This window comes from Gouania willdenowi, chromosome 22 (genome assembly GCF_900634775.1).
Source record: "Gouania willdenowi chromosome 22, fGouWil2.1, whole genome shotgun sequence".
NCBI classification, from domain to species: Eukaryota; Metazoa; Chordata; class Actinopteri; order Blenniiformes; family Gobiesocidae; genus Gouania; species Gouania willdenowi.
Window position 1 is genome coordinate 12,119,971 of NC_041065.1, and position 18,929 is coordinate 12,138,899.

The following is an 18,929-nucleotide window of genomic DNA, read 5'->3' on the forward strand; positions in this document are numbered from 1 at the left end:
CCGGCCACCAGGCGCTCGCACTCGAGCCCCAACCCCGGGCCTGGCTCCAAGGTGGGGCCCCGGTAGCGCCAATCCGGGCGACGTGAACTGCCTTTGTTGTTTAATGTACATATATGGCTATTGAACCGCTCTTAGTCGGACCCGTCACCTGGGACCTGTTTGCCTTGGGAGACCCTACCAGGGACATTAAGCCCCCGACAACATAGCTCCCAGGATCACGTTAAGGTGGCGGTTCATGGAGGAGAAATCAAGCAGCAGTAATTACCTTTTAAGCAGAAAAGTTGCTAATTCCATCTTCTACTCCTCCAGACCTTTACACTGTGAAAAAGACGGCGCTACAGCCCCGGGAAGGGGGCGGGGACTGTGAACAACAGCTGTCAGACAGTCCATCACACACAATCTTAACTATGATTGTTTTTTTTTGCTCGGTCCCGGTGCGTTCTGGCAATCTGCCAAAGGCTGCAGGAGCAGCAGGGGGGACTCAATGAGTCTGTTTTTTTCACACAAACTACTAGTTTGATGTATAGCTGTCCTTACATAGTGACAGCTTTAGCAAATATGACAAAAAGTCACTTTTATAAGAGTTGCAGACTGCACCTTTAAGTAGAAATAAAATGGAGAATGTCTATAAAACCAATTTTTTTTGGCCATTATGTTAAATCTAATCTGTTATTCAATCCCATTAATAGTGTCAACTATTCAGATAGTGATCACTGTATAGTGTAAGCAACAAAATAAACATTTTTAAATCATTTATAAGACTTTGTAAGTTGAAATGAAGAGTTTATGTTGTTAATTATTATAATGAGAAGTGAGTTAATGAACAAAAAAAGGGATTTATAGATAGTGGGTAGGATTAAATAAGTATGCACTTCTTCCCACATCTAAATGGAATTTGTTTTATTTGTTTCTAATGATGTTCTGCTTTTTACATCTTCGAAATAAATTTTAAAAAAATCAAATCAGACACATGTTTGAATATTTATTGTATATTATTTATATTTATATAATATTTGTTATAATGTTCTGTATGTAAACCTCAAAGAATCAATAAATAATAGTTTGGCAATGTATTAAAGATCATTTTTAACTGTGAGTTGATTGTATTATACAGTAATTAAGCATTTGTTAACATCTAGGGATGTCTCGATACAACTTTTTCACTTCTGATACAATACCGATATTACGGCCTTGAGTATTGGCCGATATCAACCTGATACGATATCAGCACGAATCATTTATTATTATTACTTATTTTGTAGTGTGGAATGTTAGAAAAGGTTTGATCAAGTGATGTTACGACATGAGGTATGAGGAAAAACTGACCCATTATTAACCAATTGGTTAGATACATTTTAACCTTCAAGATTATATTGACAGTATTCTACAATTGAATAAAATAAATGAATTATCAGGGCGCTTATATCGGAGATTTTAGATGCAGTCTGATAAAATACGATTTTCGTTTTCTGGTTGATATCGGACTGATATCCCACATCAATATCGGATCAGGACACTCCTATGAACACCTTTTGTCTGTTTGGAACACAAAGACATGGCCAGGGTAAACTGATATAACGGGAACTCGTCTTTTTCATTTTCAGCAACAGTGTCCTCCATCAGATCTGGGTTTCAACTTTGATGCCAATAAGCAGCAGAGGCAGCTGATTGCAGAGCTGGAGAACAAAAACAGGTATGAGTTTTTACATATCCTACAGTACCAAGAGCCTGAGGCCTATCCCAGATGACAATGGGCATCAATAAAGATGCACTCAGTAAAGATTGACATTCCATCACACAGAATCACCACATAGAATCACCACATAGTTGCCACGTTGATCATTTAAAATGCCTCTGACCTGATCTCAAAGAAACAGCCACACGAATGCTGCTATATTAATAATTACCACTCTGGTAAAACTTGTCTTATAATAATTATTTGTATATTAGAGGCAAACCAGTGATAGTTTACTGGTTCACAGTGAATTTTTGTAAAACATAAAAATTAAGAAAGTTTTTATTTTGTTTAATCACTCAATCTTTGCATAAATAATGACCCCCCTCCCCCCCTCCCCACAAAATGTCATGTTTCCTTTATATAAAAGGATTTTGTACATTGGCAATTATGTATTTTCAGTTTTTTGCTTTTGATACAATATGATTTTTGCAGCCTTCAGTATTGTTGTCAGTATCCTTATATCGTTATGAATATGAATCACACATACTTGAATTACTTCTATTCTGTAGTGTGGAATGTTAGAAAAGGTTTGATGAAGTGATATTTTCTCAAACAGAGAACAATAGTCAGCAACAGTAGGTATGAGAAAAACGGACCCATGTATTCTTAACCAATGGGTTACAGACATTTTGGCCTTAAACTTGAGAATATTCTACATTTGAATAAAAATAAATAAGTAAGAAGACCCTGAAAAATAACCTCAATAAATCCAATTTAGACAAAATGTATATTTTTAAAGTCCAAAATTACCACTAGTTTTATGTAAATTTAAGCATATTCTACAATTTACATTTTGGAGATTTTAGAAACATGCCGATATAATCTGATACTAATGTTTTTGCTGTTATCGGACCGATATCCAATATCAATAACCCTTCATTTTCAGACCAAATGTTTAATTAATGTAAATATTTCTAATTTTCTTTCTCAATGGAATGCATTCAGGGAGATCCTGCAGGAGATCCAGCGACTGCGTTTGGAGCATGAACAGGCCTCTCAGCCGACGCCAGAAAAAGCCCAGCAGAACCCCACTCTTCTGACGGAGCTGAGGCTCCTCAGGTAACGTGTCTCTCCCCCCTTCGTACCCACACAGCACAGAACCTTCTGCACTGAGTGGAAGATGTAAAGAACCTAAAATGGACTGTTTTACACAGAAGACCTGATCAGAATTATTTTTGCTTATTATTCTGGTTGGAAACATGTAATTAAGATATTTTCTGAGTGGCATCTGCCTGATAATATGGGTTGAAACTACAAAATCTGGTCGGCATCAGCTGCATCGTAAATCTTTTGTTGCACTAATGAGAATCGTGAGAATAATAGAAAAAATATATATATATATATATGGGAGCAGAGTATGCATTAAAGAATTAGATGAGAGGGCAGTTTTCTAGTTTTTCTTAGAAAGTAAACTTCATATCAGGGGTTTTATTTGGATACCACAGGTTGACAAGCTTGTTTGTGACTGTAGTCCAAGTGCATTATTTGTTTGGAGGGTCTTGGTTTCATCTGAGGATGCTCTTCCTTGGTCTGCTTTGATTTGGTATGAATCTGTTTAAACAGTGATGCTGGAGAACAGATGTTTGTGGGTTTCTCTTTGGGTTCTTTGATGGTTTTCAGACCCCTCTCCTGGTTTTTGAAGTTACATTTACAAACTATGAACACCAGAGGGCAATAATAAGCAAGAACTCTCATTGAATACAGTAAAGTACATAGACCGGGCACTCTAGTCTAATTGCAGCAGAACACAAACACATTGACATACAATTACAGGATACTACAGGCGATGAAAATAATTGATTTTTAGCATTATCATTTATCAGTAAATGTTCAAGGACTCAATGACGAGTTAGGCAGCAAATAGATGCAAATCATTGCAGGTAGTTCAATCAATCAATCAATCAATCAATCAATGTTTATTTATAAAAAGTGCTTTTCATGCAAATAGTTGCAGCTCAAAGTGCTTTTACATATATAGTTAAAAATACACCCACCCCATACAAACCCAGCCCACCACACACAGACACACAGGTTAAAATAAAGACAATAGAACATGGCTGGGTACAGAGGATCTAGGTAAGGAGACATCACAAGGAGCCGTCAGCACCAGGAACAGGACACAGACCGTGGGTACAGGGCGCTGAGACAGAGCCCACAGTCCAGCAAAACAGCAGAAGCTATTCACCATCACTGAGGGCCACGAGACAGACAGCACCACTGCAGCCACTGACCACCACAGCCCCCAGTGCAGAGGGCTCCATCTGAGGAAACACTGGGATAGTAATCCTAAGACATAAAACAACAATCCTGAAACTACGAAAACAACATAAAACATAACAATCCTAAAATTATAAAAACAACAAAAGATAATAAAAACATAAAAGATAACAATCCTAAAACTATAAAAACAAAACTATAAAAACAACAAAAGATAATAAAAACATAAAAGATAACAATCCTAAAACCATTGAAACAACGAAAGATAAAAAATAAAAAAAAACATGAAACATAGCAATCCTAATTTTTTTTTTTGAAAAAGTGGGTCTCGAGTCTGTTTTAAAAAAAAAAAAAAAAAAGAATGTTCTCTGCATCCCTGAGGTTCTACGGCAGACGGGGGCCGTAAAACTGAAACAAAGCCTCACTGTGAGTGCGTGTTCTGACTTTTGGGATTATTTAAAGGCCAGCGCTGGAGGACCTCAAGGCCCGAGAAGTTTCATATGGTAAAAGTAGTTCTGAAAGATAAGAAGGCCCAAGACCATTAAGGCAAATAAAAACCAGTAACAGAACCTTAAAATCAATCCTGAAACACACGGGGAGCCATTGCAGTGATTTTAAAATAAGTGAAATGTGTTCCCGCCTCCTGGTCTTTGTCATGACACGTGCTGCTGAATTCTGTAATAATTGCAAACTTGAAATAGTCTTTTTGGGAAGACCAGAAAGCAGGGCATTACAGTAGTCAATTCAACTGGCGATAAAAGCATGCGTTAGCTTCTCCGTATTGGCCTGAGACAGAATGGGGCGGACTCTGACGATGTTCTTCAAATGATAAAAACCAAAAATGGTGACCACAGCCCTATTTTCCAACAATTTTAATTTCTTTTTAACATGTGTTGTTATTTTATGCATGATATCAGTTCCATATTTAATTAACGCAAGCCAAATAAATTCAACAGGTTGCCTTGGAAGCTTTTATTTGATCAAATAGAATCAGAATCATTAAACACGGGACGTGATGTTAAACTGTTCTTTGTGTCAGAAGATGCTAGTCTCATTTGAAAGTGGTGTGGCAGCTGTGTCTCAGTAATGGGAAGGATGTAGTTTATGATTCACCGTCATTAGTGTTCCTTTGAATCAGGGGATGTATCAGCCTTTTTAACACGAGACATCCTCATCAAAGGTGGTCAGCTACAGGGTGATCAAGCCTGAGCTTGCATCCCATAACTGGTTCCCACTCTGTCTCTTAATTAGTTTCCAGTTACAATTTGAAACAGGAGTCACGTGGTTTTGTTTCGTTTTGTTCATGTTGCTGTTTTGAATTTTGCTCAGCTTTGTCTTAGCAAATGTAGCCACAGGTAAATGTATACAATTATGTTATGAGAGACTTTCAGACTTTGTTGAAATTGATATTGTGGAGAACTTTTGGCACCGTTAGGTTACCTTTGTCTGAATTAATACCAGTCTCTCCCATGTGTAGCACCTTTTAGGGAAACACAAACCATTTGTGGCATTTAAAAACATAAGGTTTTATGTTTTTTTTTATTTTTTATTATTATTATTTTACAGTTGAGGCATGCATTATGTGAATCTCTTCAGGCACAGAAAGGACGAGCTGGAGCGACGCATGTCAGCCTTGCAAGAAAGCAGACGAGAGCTGATGGTGCAGCTGGAGGGACTGATGAGGCTGCTAAAGGTACGACTAGCACCCAGTGTGGTACAGCACTGATACACTTTGCTTGAAACATCAGTTATTTGTGGGTTGATCTTTTAAAAAAAAAAAAAAAAAACAGGTTTGAGACTTTAGTCGCTCGTGTCAGTGTGTGCATGCTGCATGTAGACGGCCTTCCTAATTTCTTCCATTGCTTTAATTGTGTTGCTCTCCCTCTCCTTGCTCTCTCTGTCTGTGCTTACCTTTGCTGGCTGATAGGATGAGGAACAGAAGCAGGCTGTAAGTTGTTCTTAATTCAGTTTGCAAAAGCTCAGTATTTGGCTTTAGCCTCATCACTTAGTTTAATGCTCTCATCTTCATAGAGATGGAATCAAAGGATATTTGACGGCACATTATTAGCGAGGCTGTTGTTAAAGAACATAGCATTACACCATCAAACATGGTTAAAGTGATCATGGCTGTGTTTGAAATCACATACTAACGTACTACTTATACTACGTCTGACGTCAAAATGAGTATGTAGTGCGTTCACATTAGATATTATGGAAAGATTGTGTGTGCAAGAAATACCTGGATGTATACTATATCGGGACATTTTTGAAGTGTGCACGGTGGACACGCTTGTTATACTTAACCGCCCCATAATGCATTGCAAGTGGAACATAAAATCGTCCTGGGACCGGCTTCAAGCTAAAAATCAAACATCCTTTTTTCAAAATAAAAGGAAAGTGTTTATTTGTACAGTTGCCGTACAGACAACCCCCGGTGCTATTGGTACGTTTACTAAAGTACACGTACAAAGCGTCTTAGGGTTAGGTTATAACTCTATATCACAACAATATTTAGGATTTGGGTTAAGGTTAGGTTTACGGTCAGGTTTTGTCTTAGTCACGTGACCTAAACTGGCCAACGAGGGGCGCTGCGTACGGATATAATGTCGGTATATTGATACGGCAAACCGTACAGATAGCCACTGCCAGATAAAAGCATCTCTTCTTGCCTTCCATTACTTTTTAACGCTTTCGTAAATATAGGGCTCGTTTTCAATTTAAGAGAAAGTTAAGTCTGTAGCACAATGGCAGGTCTCTGAAAATCTCCAAAATGTCAGCATGAAATGTGCTTTTGTGAGTTTTATTGATCAAATGACCACATGGCGATTTTCTACTTTGTCACTTTCTCGCTTAAAATGCTTAAAAGAACTTTCAAAGGTGGTGAATCAACAGAGATATTTATCATCAGTGTCCTTCAGGTTTTTGTTGTTGTAGGTTTGAAATGCATTGTGGGAAACTTAATCATACTAATAGTAAATAGTTGACAGCAGAGGTGTAAAGAGTACTAATATATCCTACTCAAGTAGAAGTAATGTTACTTGATTTAAATTGTACTCAAGTTCAAGTAAAAAGTAGCTCAATTAAACAGTATTCAAAGTAAAAGTTACTGTAGTTACTTTCAACCCCACACGTTTATTTTTGGTAATAAATCTTGCCACGGTTCCCTTGCATACAGTAAACATCTCATGTGTAAACTTAAAAAGGAAGAAACCAAATCTTGCACAATTGGAACTTAATTCATTTTCCACAAAGGCATCTGTATAAAATAATAGGTTTGTCAAAATGTGTGTAAATTCTTCTTTTTTTTTTCTAAATAAAATAACACCATTGAATTCAATTTAAAACAAAACAATTCTCAGGCTCTGGTATATCTACATTTATGAACTCTAAACAATGCCATGCCAAATGTGCCATGTAGGTAACAACATAATAGGTAGAAACCCCAACCAAGAACATCAGGATTATGTTCAATGTGCGACCATGAAACGGAACGAAAAAAATAATCACAAAAATGAACAATTTACTCAGTAACGGTTGGGTGTAGAAATATAGCAATTTATTTTGCTTGTTTCTTGTGTCGTGTGTAGTACCAAGTGTGTGATTTCAAACTAATCCAGGCTACTCTACAGCTTCTGTGACACCCACAAAGCAAATCATGTACTTTAAATACAGTTTTTTAACCCAGAAATGTTGTAGAGAACTGCATCTGAGTCCAAACCTCAAGAAAGTGCTCAGGCCATTGGCACAAACAGTTTCCACTTTAATGTGCCTGCAGTCTGTCTGGCCATCTGCTGCCTGGCCTGGAGCCATCAACCTGTGCCTGCACACACACACACACACACACACACACACACACACACACACACACACACACACACACACACACACACACACACACACACACACACACACACACACACAAAGCATGCAGCTCATTATACTGTACGTGCACAGTAAAGATGGACCAGTCATGTACAACCACAGCGAGCCTGGAATGGATTAGTCACAAGTAGTAGTTTTCATTTGTTTTACTTTAAAGGATTACGTTCTTTTTTGGTCACACATTTGTTTGAATAAAACCTTTAATTTTGTTAGAAAGAAGCTGTTGTTTCTTCAAGCTGCTAACAAGTTTAAATGTTGGATCCAGGTATTAATCAAATCTGATCAAATACCATAATAAGGGATCTACTGATGATGTGCAAACAAAGATTTTAAACATTTCTATAAACATAGTTCTGTGATAGATAGATAGAGTATTAGATATAGTTTAGATATAGTTTTATTGTCATTCAGACATACACATCATAGGTGCACCAGACTCGACTTTAGGCTTTAAAAATAAAAGAATAAAAACACACATTTAAAACAATGATACACTGGGTTTGTGATAAGTTATAGATTATTATTGAGCAGAAATTGACTTCATATTCTAACTCAAATGATATCCTCTTCCACAAACATTTTCTGGTATCCCAGGTAGGTTGTACCAAACATATTGAAAATATCACTCAAAGATCTAAAATCGAGAGTTTCACAATAAAGTCATGGAAGCCTTCCTGCTGTTATGCAACCTCCACCATGCTTCACTGTTACCTGCACACAATCATTTATGGATCACTCCTCACAGCCCTTCTCTGAACCTCTTGCTCATGAAGGGGACTCACCTCCAGTCCTGGAGAAGTGCAATCCTGCATGTGATTTTTCTCAGCTTTGTCTGCTTTGGTAGAAGTGTTTTTTTTTCTTGCATTTAGGTGTTTTTAAGCAGGGTGAGATATAATAGTATGATGCCTGATGGAGAGGATTTGAGCAGCACACCCAAAACATAAAATCACACCAATGTTTTGGTCTCCCATTGGTTCCTACCAGTACCAAGCTGACATCTTCTCATTTCAATGGGAAATAGTTTTGATCTTTCCTTTGTGACCTTGGCATCTTTAACCCTCCTATTATCCTCAAATATTACTAACACATTTTACCCTATCCAGAAAATGATTTTCAGTTTTGATGTCAGGCACTTTGTTTATTTGTTCAGTACATTAATAACCCCTTGATAATGAAACCGTGACCCATTCTCTAGCGTCACCATCAGGCCAAAATTTTAAATTGCAATGAATTTATCTTGAATAGCAAATCTTTTCTAATTTGGGGTTCACATTCAGGATTTTCACAGAATGAACCATATTTATTGATGTTGGTGACCCCCCCCCCCCCCCCCCACCCTCCTCTCATAAACATCTCCCTTTTGTAACATACCTGGGGTTAAGGGTGTGTATTGCCTGGAATCTGGCGATACGATTCGTATCCCGATACATTGGTCACGATACGATACAATACAATACCATACGATTTATCCCTTTTTTTTTTTTTTTACTTGTCTGCACATGCTGTCAAAGGTCAACACCACAGGAAGTGCAATCATTATGAGACAGCAATGCATATTTTGTTATTGCAATAAAATACATTGATTTATTTTATTGCTTAATTGTGACCATCACCAGCCCTCCCTAAGGAAGGGTAAGAAATCTTTTATTATAGGGAGGATATAAAAAGGGAGAGCAGTGTTACACCTAAGTGGAGGGCGAGGGGGAAGGGGAGGGGAAAGGGAGCAGGGAGGAGAGACTCAAGGCAGGAAATAGAAAAGGTGGGGAAGAATAGACTGTTTTGCTGTGAGGGTGAGATGTGAGGTTGTAGAATATATTGTGCTTATTATGTTGTGTAATCCAGCCAGTATGGTGACAAGTGTGAAGCTTAGCTATAATGGTGGTGGCTGTGAACAGGGGGAATGAGTGAATGGTAGTACCTAAAGCAGGTATTTGGGATTAACGTGTCTAAGATTAAGCCCAGTATGAGTTTTATCCCACATCCCAAGGCGTGCCAGTGCATAGTATACCAGTATATGTGCAAAAAAAAAACAACGCTACAGCAAGCCCGCAGATGCAGCCAGGCCAGCTGAAAGAGCGGAGGCCAGGGAGCCCCAGGCAACCCCCCCGCGGCCGAGCAACCCCCCAGATGCCCCCAAGATCCCAGGCCGAGAGGCAGCCACCGCCCCCCACACACACATCCGAGGAAGCCCCAAGCAGCCGAGCACCCAGCGCATCCCTCCACCGACCCCAACCTCCAACCCCAAGGCCCCCCGCCAGCATCCAGCCCCCCCCACCCACCCACACCCAAGCACCCAACCCCCCGAGGGAAGGGCCCAGAGAGCCCCCTGCCCGAGACCCCAGCAGAGGAGCCAAGGCCCCCGCCCAGCAGACAGCCAGAGCCGCGCGGAATGGGCAGCCGGCGGGCCCAGAGCCAGCAGGGTCCGGACCCCAGGCCAGAAGGACCCGGAACGGAAGCAGCACCGAGAGCAGCGCCCCCAGGGACGACAACCACGCCCATACGATATATCCCAATATTAGAGTATGAGGCGATTATTGCGATTTTTAATACAGTATATATATATATATATATATATATATATATAGATGACTTAGGAAACAAGTAATCTGTAAATGTCTACACCTTCATGAAAACATTATGTATGGAATATATTTTATTGGCATATTTTACACTCAAAAAATTGGCTTTAACATGCCATGTGCCAACAACTTAAAATAAAAAAATAACATACAATCTGCCTGTGGCATTTAAACCGACTTTGACTTTAGTGCAACTTAACTTAGGTATATGCCTAGAACAACAAATAAATGCAGAATGTTTGTACTTACTTTTTAGATTTCTTTGAAAAAGCACAAGCTGGTCAACATGCCCAGGTTACAGCGCACTTCTTTGTGCAGTTACAATGTCTCCTGCAGTGGAAAAGACTTTCCTGGTTAAATTAAGAAAAAAAAATATCAATATGGATGCATTTTGAATCAATCCGAGAATTGCGCGTTTTAATATTGCGATATGTCACAGAATCATTTTTTTTCAACACCCCTACTTGGAGTTAATCACTATAAAGTCCTCTGTCTCAGACACATCCTCCTTTTTTTGTCACTTTCACTGTCAAAGAGTTGACAGACAGCTAAAGTTTTACACAGCTAAAACAGCTTAGGGGTCAAGCTGACCCCAGAGGAACACTAATGCGTGCAATGTTGCAATGCATGTTCAGCACATTGAAAAACAATAAAAATAAATCCTTTTTATAATTTCCTGCTTAATCAGTTGTACCCATCAAATTAGGAAAAGTCATGAAATATGAAGCAAAAAAAACAAAAAGTTAACTATTGTTTTTTGAATGATAAACATTAAATGGGGTCAAATTGACCCCAAGGATAATAGGAGGGTTAAACCATGTCCGTTCTAGGATCTTTATCTGGTCGCTGCTGATGCTGAATAGATGCTGTGTGTCTTGCTGATGGCCTCAGTGTTTCCATAGTGACATTAATCCATCTCCCACAACCTTGCCTTTGCAGCAGCTTAGCTGTTCCCCATAAGGGTTTAGACCTCCCGCACAGTTTGTGTTTATGTTTCCACCTATACGTGTTACGTTCATGATAATCAGTTAGCCTCATTTGATTGTTCTATACACCAGACTATAATATAATATAGCGAAACGTGTGCGAGTTGACTACGAGGTCCATTTTGTTTCCTACTTTGTGAACAAAATATAATATACTGTATAATTCCAGAAAGTTTATTTTTTCTTCTTTTTAAAAAAATAGTATGTTGAGGTTATATTTATTTCAGACAACTTGTTTCAGGAAATTTGATCTCCTGGCATGTTTCGAATGCCAAATGTCAGTCTTCCTCAGAGGCTTAGTGACTGCTTTGATTGAATTCACAAGGAAAGCATCAAAGCATCTACTGATCGCTTTCATGTGTTTTTATTTTATTTTTTAAAATACCAGTTTATTTCTGCTGAAATATTACAAATTATATTTAATTAAGACAAAATGTTAAAAACTAAAAAAGATTCCTGAAAACATACGGACATGTTTCTGAAGGTTTTATAAAGAAAATAATAGTAAAAAATAAAAGAAAAGAAAAACAATAATGTCACTGCTTCATTAACTAGTCAATAGATTAAATACAAGAAATTTGGTCAAAATGTTTACAGGCACAGGACGAATTTAAAGATTTAGACCTTCTGCATTTTTACTCACAGAATTAACAAAAATGTTGAAAAAGGATGTATCAAATTTGGTCAATAATTTGGTCCTTCTTGTACTCCAGTTGTGCTCGCTGGTTAAACTGTGTATGTCTTGTTTCTTAAATCCATTGCAGTCCCAGTCTGGAGGTTCTCCTCACTCTTCTCCCAGTCACGGTGCCGGCTGCTCCATGCCGATGCCCATCCGGTCCACCTCTGCCGGCTCCACTCCAACACACACGCCACAGGACTGCCTGGCAGGAGTGGGAGGCGACGTGTTGGAGGCCTTCGCTCAGGGTGAGCTTAAACCAAAACATGTCAAACGGTCTTTAACCACGCCAGGCTCCACAGATTCTATATCAAAGAAGAACTGAAATCTAATAAATGCTTGCTACGAGTAGGTTTTGTGTTGCTATGTTTTGAGCTTGAAAAGCCACTTGGTGTAGGAAATATGTAAATTACCAGTAAATCACTGGCAGCGGATTTTACAGACTACTGGCAGCAGGGTTTGTCTACTGTGTTTTCTAGTTATTTATTACCATAATAATAATAATAATAATAACAGTTTTCCTCCCATTTCAACAACGTCGCAAATGAGTTTCACTATAGTACAATGTCTTGGTAGAGCTGTCCATTTTTATGAATTACGCACCTTTACTTTAACCTTGATTAACAATTTTCATGTGATATTCTATACAATATAGAAAGTGTCTATTGGTACGGTTGCCGAAATACAAGTACATAGCGTTTTAGGGTCAGAGTTAGGGTTAGGTTTAGGCTTAAGTTTAGGTTTAGGTTTAGGGTTTATTGCTACAGTTACCGAAGTACAAGTATGTAGCGTCTTAGTGTTCGAGTTAGGGTTAGGTTTAGGCTTAGGTTTAGGGTTTATTGGTACGGGGACCGAAGTACAAGTACGTAGCATCTTAGGTTTAGGCTTAGGTTTAGGCTTCGGGTTAGGCTTAGGGTTAGGGTTCGGTTTAGGCTTAGGCTTAGGCTAAGGCTTAGCTTAGGTTTAGGGTTTATTGGTACGGAGACCGAAGTACAAGTACGTAGCATCTTAGGTTTAGGCTTAGGTTTAGGCTTAGGGTTAGGCTTAGGGTTAGGGTTCGGTTTAGGCTTAGGCTTAGGCTAAGGCTTAGCTTAGGTTTAGGATTTATTGCTACGGTTATCAAAGTAGAAGTACGTAGTGTTAGGGTTAGGTTTAGGTTATAACCCAATATCACAACAATTTTTAGGGTTAGGGTTAGGGTTAGGGTTAGGGTTAGGTTTAGGGTAAGGGTAAGGTTTAGTGTAAGGTTTAGTCTTAGTCACGCGACCTAAACTGGCCAATGACTGACCTATATATCATATCATTTATTTGTAAATAGTTTAATAATGCAATTTTAAGATGGTAACTATTCAATGCGATAAAAATAAAGGAAGAGGAACAGATTTACATTTGCAGTAACTTGGAGCTCATTCATGGTCATTAGCAGCTGGACAACATAACCAAGTCTTCACACTTGGTGTTTTTACTCACACAGTATCATTCTCTACCAGTAGGAGTGTTTGCTAAAATTAGAACCAAATAAGACATGAGCACAAAAAGGCTTCTAGCTGCAAAATCAAATGAACAAAAAAACCAAAAACAATACAAAGTAGTTTGAACTTATATACAAAATAATCTAAACGTTAATGCTGTAGTGTTTAGTAACTGCATGCGAGTTCACAGGGCTTTTAGGGTCTTATTTTTGCTGTTGTCACAGTTTAGACATTGTATTAAAATTATCGCAAAAGATTAAATTAAATCCAACTGATTATCTTGTATTAATCAGGATTAAAGTGGAAAATGACTCCCAGAATGCAACCCTATTTACAGAATAATGCAGTATTTATGGAAGGTGACAAGCTGCAGATAAATATTGCCCACAATGCATTTTCCTATACAAAACATTACCATTTTAATGCTAAACGGTATATTGCAGTCAAATGTAGTTCTTTTTTTTTTTTTTTTTACAGTGCAGCGTTTAATTAACTAACCCTATGACTGATATGATCCCATTCTCAAGTACTTCCTTCCAAATGATTTGTGTTTATGGACGACCCAGACATGTCATTGGTTTTTTTTAATTTTTTTTATAAATATTCAACATCGAACACTTTTTTTCTTATGATTCCCAGACGTGCGTAAACACATTTAATTAACAGCAAACATGTTTCTTTTTTTCTTCTCACAGGTGTACCTAGAAATCTTCGAAATGATCTTTTAGTTGCTGCTGACTCAATCACAAACACCATGTCATCGCTGGTGAAAGAGCTCCACTCTGGTTAGTCACATCAAATTTTTTCATTAATCCTAAACATTTACTCTGTTATCAAATGAAACTTCTATCTATCTGCCTTTACTGCCTATAAATACTAGTATAAATGTTTTGTCTTTGTGTTTTAAAGTTGATGACGGGATAGAAGAGGAGGAGACTAACATGAGGAATGGAGGAGACCGAGGTGAGACTAAATGATTTGTAATGCACAAGTTTACGTAGGAGAGCTTAAAGGAGGTATGTTACGAAGCGAGATTACCTCTTATCGCGCTAACGTCCACGATTGAATCAGTGTGTGCTAGATTACGAAGCTGGGTAACGTCTTAAGAAGCAAAAACCGCCATGGAAACTTATGCTGAACGACTAGCCTGGTCGAGAGTAGGTTTTGTTCTGGATAGGATCTGAGCGAGTGCTAAAGTCCCGCCTCCTGACCAATCAGTTCTCTTAGAAAGCGAGCTCTCCAATAAAAGGTGATTCATGTCTAAATTTAGAATAATGACTGTTACGCTCAGCCTAGGAGCCACTGAACGGCACATGAACACGTCATCCTTTACCAGCCTCAAGCAGCATGCCAACACATCTTTTTCAAACTGGGCTATTTATTTGAGCCACATAAGAAAAATAATAAGTACCAAACTGGGTTACGCAGAACCCACAAATAAAAGAACATAAGTTTCCAAGCCAACTGGGCCAAACTGAAGAAAACGTATCACCGGGAATTTCTCTGTATTTTTTGTCATTGATATGTGCGTTTTTGCAGTAATTGGATGTTTTTGTTGTCCATTTCTATTTATATCTGTAAGTATGAGTGTTTATGGTGGTTTTTTTTGTGTGTGTATTTTGGCCGTTTTGTGTGTTTTTGGAGTAATTTTGAGCATTTACTTTGGGGGCCGGCGAAAATGAAACACATGGCCGCATGTTGCCCCCGTGTCACCAGTTGCCCATGTTTGATTTTGATTCTTTTTTCCCTCTAATACTTAAAAAACAAGAACAAAGAGTAGATAATAGCAATGAAGTAGGATTATTTATGAATGTAAATAAACATCTAATAAACAACAATTACTGTTTTTTTAAATTCCTCTCATAAACTTATAGCTACTATTATGATATTATTTGTGTAAGAAAATAAAACATTTTACTCAGATTATGTCCTAATCCTATTAGATTTGTTTTTCTAATTAAATCAACTCAGCTTCATCTGATTTTCATTGTCCTTGTTCCACAAATAGAAACATCAGCTGTTACTAAAAATGGCTGCAGATTGTAGAATTCCTTTGTTGCATTGTTAAACGAGTTGGCCGCAGGTAAATGCGCGCTCGGCTTCTTTACTGGCAAATAAAAAGCATCTTTATAGCTTTTTTTAATGAGCTGAAAGTGTGGCACATAACCACAGAGTTAGGTTTTTTTAATCCTGTTAATCACCTGGTTCATGCGGACTGTTGGCAGCACTCAGCATCATGTTTTTTTCTGCTTGTGCACACAGGCACAGTGAGAGTACTGAAGCACTGAAGAGAAAAACCACATCACCCCCATCCTGTGAGAACACACAGTCATCTCCTGGGAAGAATCAACAAGAATAACAAGCCCCCCCTGGCATTAGCACGTAGAGTAATGCATGCTGTAATTGACAGGATTTCACTATGTGAAAAAAGAAAAAAAAAAATCTCTCCACACCTTGCAGGTAGCAAGATGTGGCTCATTAGCGAGTGTGTACGTCATCCTGTAAACAAGAAAAAAAGCAAACTGCTGTGATTGCCCAATGAGTTCCCCCATGACTGCTGAGAAACGGCGAGGTGTGCTTTCAGTCATAGCAGCACAGCCTTCTGTATTTAAAGCCTGTTGTAAACACAGGATCTCTTGCACTGGCTCAACATGAGGGAGGCCTGGCTACTACTGTCACCACCTCCTACCTGTCCACATTGTTTACAAATTTAGTTTTAGCGCATATTTTTTTTCTAAAATGATATTTATTTATTCTTTATTTTTACTTTTTTTTTTGCATGATGTTGCACTAATTTTTCTACTGTTCTGTGCAATGCCAGATGTTTGTGGGGTTGTGATCACAGCAAAAAGGAGGGGTGTCGGAAATTAGTATTAGTTTCAAATGAATTCATCCAATTTCTTTCACCCCATAATTGATATATGGAAAACATTTTTCATTTCTGTTATTCAGAGTTTATAGATAGAATTATTGTTTTTTTGTTTTGTTTGTTTTTTTAAAAAGGGAATAAAAAGGTGCAACTTCACCTGAAACAACTCATATATAGACAAAAGAGGAATCAAACGTGGAAGCAATCAGGAAGTGTAGTTCCATTCTCTATTATTGACCTATTTCTATTTGTATCCATTATCAGGAATGAATCAATGGCTAAAAATGCTGCAGTTTGCACACATTTAAGACCATATTTTAAGGCTCGTCAAGGTTGTTGTTTGCCACCACCCTCTAACACCGCCTCCTCCAACAAAACGTTCCCCCTTTCCATATCCGACTTAGCAAATATAAAAGCTACTAAGCTGTTCCCGCTAAAACATCATTGTTGATTCGGTGCACCTGTATTCTGATCTTAAAATATTGCTTTTTGATTGGTCTAAAGCCTTAATGTTTCTTTGCCACTCACACCATCATAATTCATACCAGCAAAGGGTGGAAAAATGCACCAGACAACACCCTGCAACTTTTAGGAATCCACAGACCAAATTCCTGAGTTTGTGTGGAATCATGCATGGCAGAAAGTTAGACCAGGGCCATGTTGTTTCAAGCTCTGCACCCCATGTTGTTGCAGTTCATTTCTGACTGTTTAAAGTCTGTGCTCTGCCTCCACCTGCAGGTTTCCGCACAGTGACTCAGTCGAAACCGGGAATCAAAGGAAAGGTATATTTTCATCACAAATACAGTCCAAAATGATGGCGGCAACTACAGCTAACAAGATTTATGCCACGCCAGATACAGCACACTGATAATCTACACCAAGGTCTCTGCATAAAGACTCCCACATGTTTTGACTATCGCTATCAGAAACACACTTAAATGTGAAAAATAAAACCTGTGTCCACATTTGACCAAGGTTGGGGTCAATTATAATTGTAATCACACAATTGGTATTAAATGACAGAAATCATATTTGAAAAAAATATTTTGCTGTTTTATTCGTAATTGAGTTCAGATAACTGACTTTGTAATTGTAATTGGCGTGAACATTTTATAGAAACTGTCATTTACAATGTAATTAAATGCAAAACTGGGGAGCCATGTTATAGTTCTGTGGTTTACTCCTAGGCCTATGTAGTAAATAATTATTAAAATAGGTTTCATATCAAATGTAGCCATTAGTTCGCTTAAAGCTGCTATCTGGAGTTTTTGAGAAACATCTCGATGTCCCGCCCTAAACGGCCTCACTTCCTCCCACTGCCTCTGCCAATCTACCAGAAGCCACACCTCTACTTTTCTGCACGCGCATCATGTAACATAACGTCTCATCGGGTTGCATTGATATAGGTCTATGAATCAGGTAAGAGCCAAAATCATATTTACCTGTTTGCTGTTGTGACGCGCGGCCTTGTTTCCGTGCACAGTTCCACATTCACTTTGATTGACAGTCTCAAAAACAGGAAGTCGAAGCCTATTGGCTGGGCACATTCGGCGATCGTTTCCTTTTGTATAGGGGTCTATAGGACGAAGGAGGGGCTTAGATACATTAATGTATATGAATGACAGTAGACCTTAGTAAAATACTAGTTAGGTATTTTTTCGCATTTCAAAAGAATGATGCATAAACATAGATTTCTCAGAAACTCCATATATCAGCTTTAAGGATAATTGTACCATTTAAAAAACGGTTTAAATCTAGGGGTATACTGACAGAAAAAAGGCTTAGACACCCACACCAAAAATATTAATTGCAATAATTTCATGGAGATGATGTTTTCTTAGTGTATTTTACAGCTGATTTAAGACATGGGTCAAAACTGACCCGTTATCATAAGAGATGTTAACACAAGAGAAATGTCATGTTTTGTGTCATGTTCTTTTTTATTATTAAAGGCTCAGTAATTGTAATTGAACTTTAATTATTGAGAACGTCATTGTAATTGATTTCAGGGGGGAAAATAATTGTAATTTCAAAATGTATTGACCCTAACCCTGCATCTGACCAACCAACCCTAAAGCTTGACTCCATATTCACTCATTCACCTTAAACCACCATAACAGTAGCCCCCTGTTCTCTACGTCATACTCTTGAGTTTCTAAAATGCGCAGGTGAGCTGATTTTTGTTGTTTCCACCTGTGGACAAATAAAACTGATTATCCCTCATTGTGCATCTGTAAAAAAAAAAAAAAAAAAAATGTATATGAGCAAAGTAGGACACTGATAGCTTTACTTAGTAGAATGAAACGTGTAAGTGCAATGGAGGTGGGTGCTCAGGGAACTGCAGAGCAACTGAAGGTGAAATATGCTGAAAATGTCCTTTCATAAAACACATGTTAATAGGTATTAATATTAATGATCACCATTCCAAGGTTCCATTTTCCAAGTTGAAGACATTTGAGTAGCAGAACTTGCAGCAATGAATGTGGGTGAGGGAGGGAAGCTTATTTGCT

At 38.2% G+C, this 18,929-nt stretch overlaps 1 protein-coding gene across 6 annotated transcripts in view; it reads left to right on the top strand.

The window, feature by feature from the left end:
- dtnbb (dystrobrevin, beta b) overlaps positions 1 to 17,931 on the top strand; it is a 56,127-nt gene extending 38,196 nt beyond the window's left edge. For 3 of the 6 annotated variants that reach the window (XM_028437683.1, XM_028437678.1, XM_028437679.1), the window contains 8 exons: positions 1,605 to 1,693; positions 2,684 to 2,797; positions 5,552 to 5,648; positions 5,883 to 5,903; positions 12,167 to 12,326; positions 14,246 to 14,335; positions 14,460 to 14,513; positions 17,158 to 17,931. In XM_028437683.1, the coding sequence (XP_028293484.1) occupies positions 1,605 to 1,693; positions 2,684 to 2,797; positions 5,552 to 5,648; positions 5,883 to 5,903; positions 12,167 to 12,326; positions 14,246 to 14,335; positions 14,460 to 14,513; positions 17,158 to 17,234 (702 nt within the window). In that variant the 3' untranslated portion in view covers positions 17,235 to 17,931. Of the gene's footprint in view, positions 1 to 1,604; positions 1,694 to 2,683; positions 2,798 to 5,551; positions 5,649 to 5,882; positions 5,904 to 12,166; positions 12,327 to 14,245; positions 14,341 to 14,459; positions 14,514 to 15,812 lie in introns of those variants that run through there. The other 3 variants (XM_028437681.1, XM_028437680.1, XM_028437682.1) reach the window with 3 other exon arrangements.
- Positions 17,932 to 18,929: the final 998 nt, after the last annotated feature.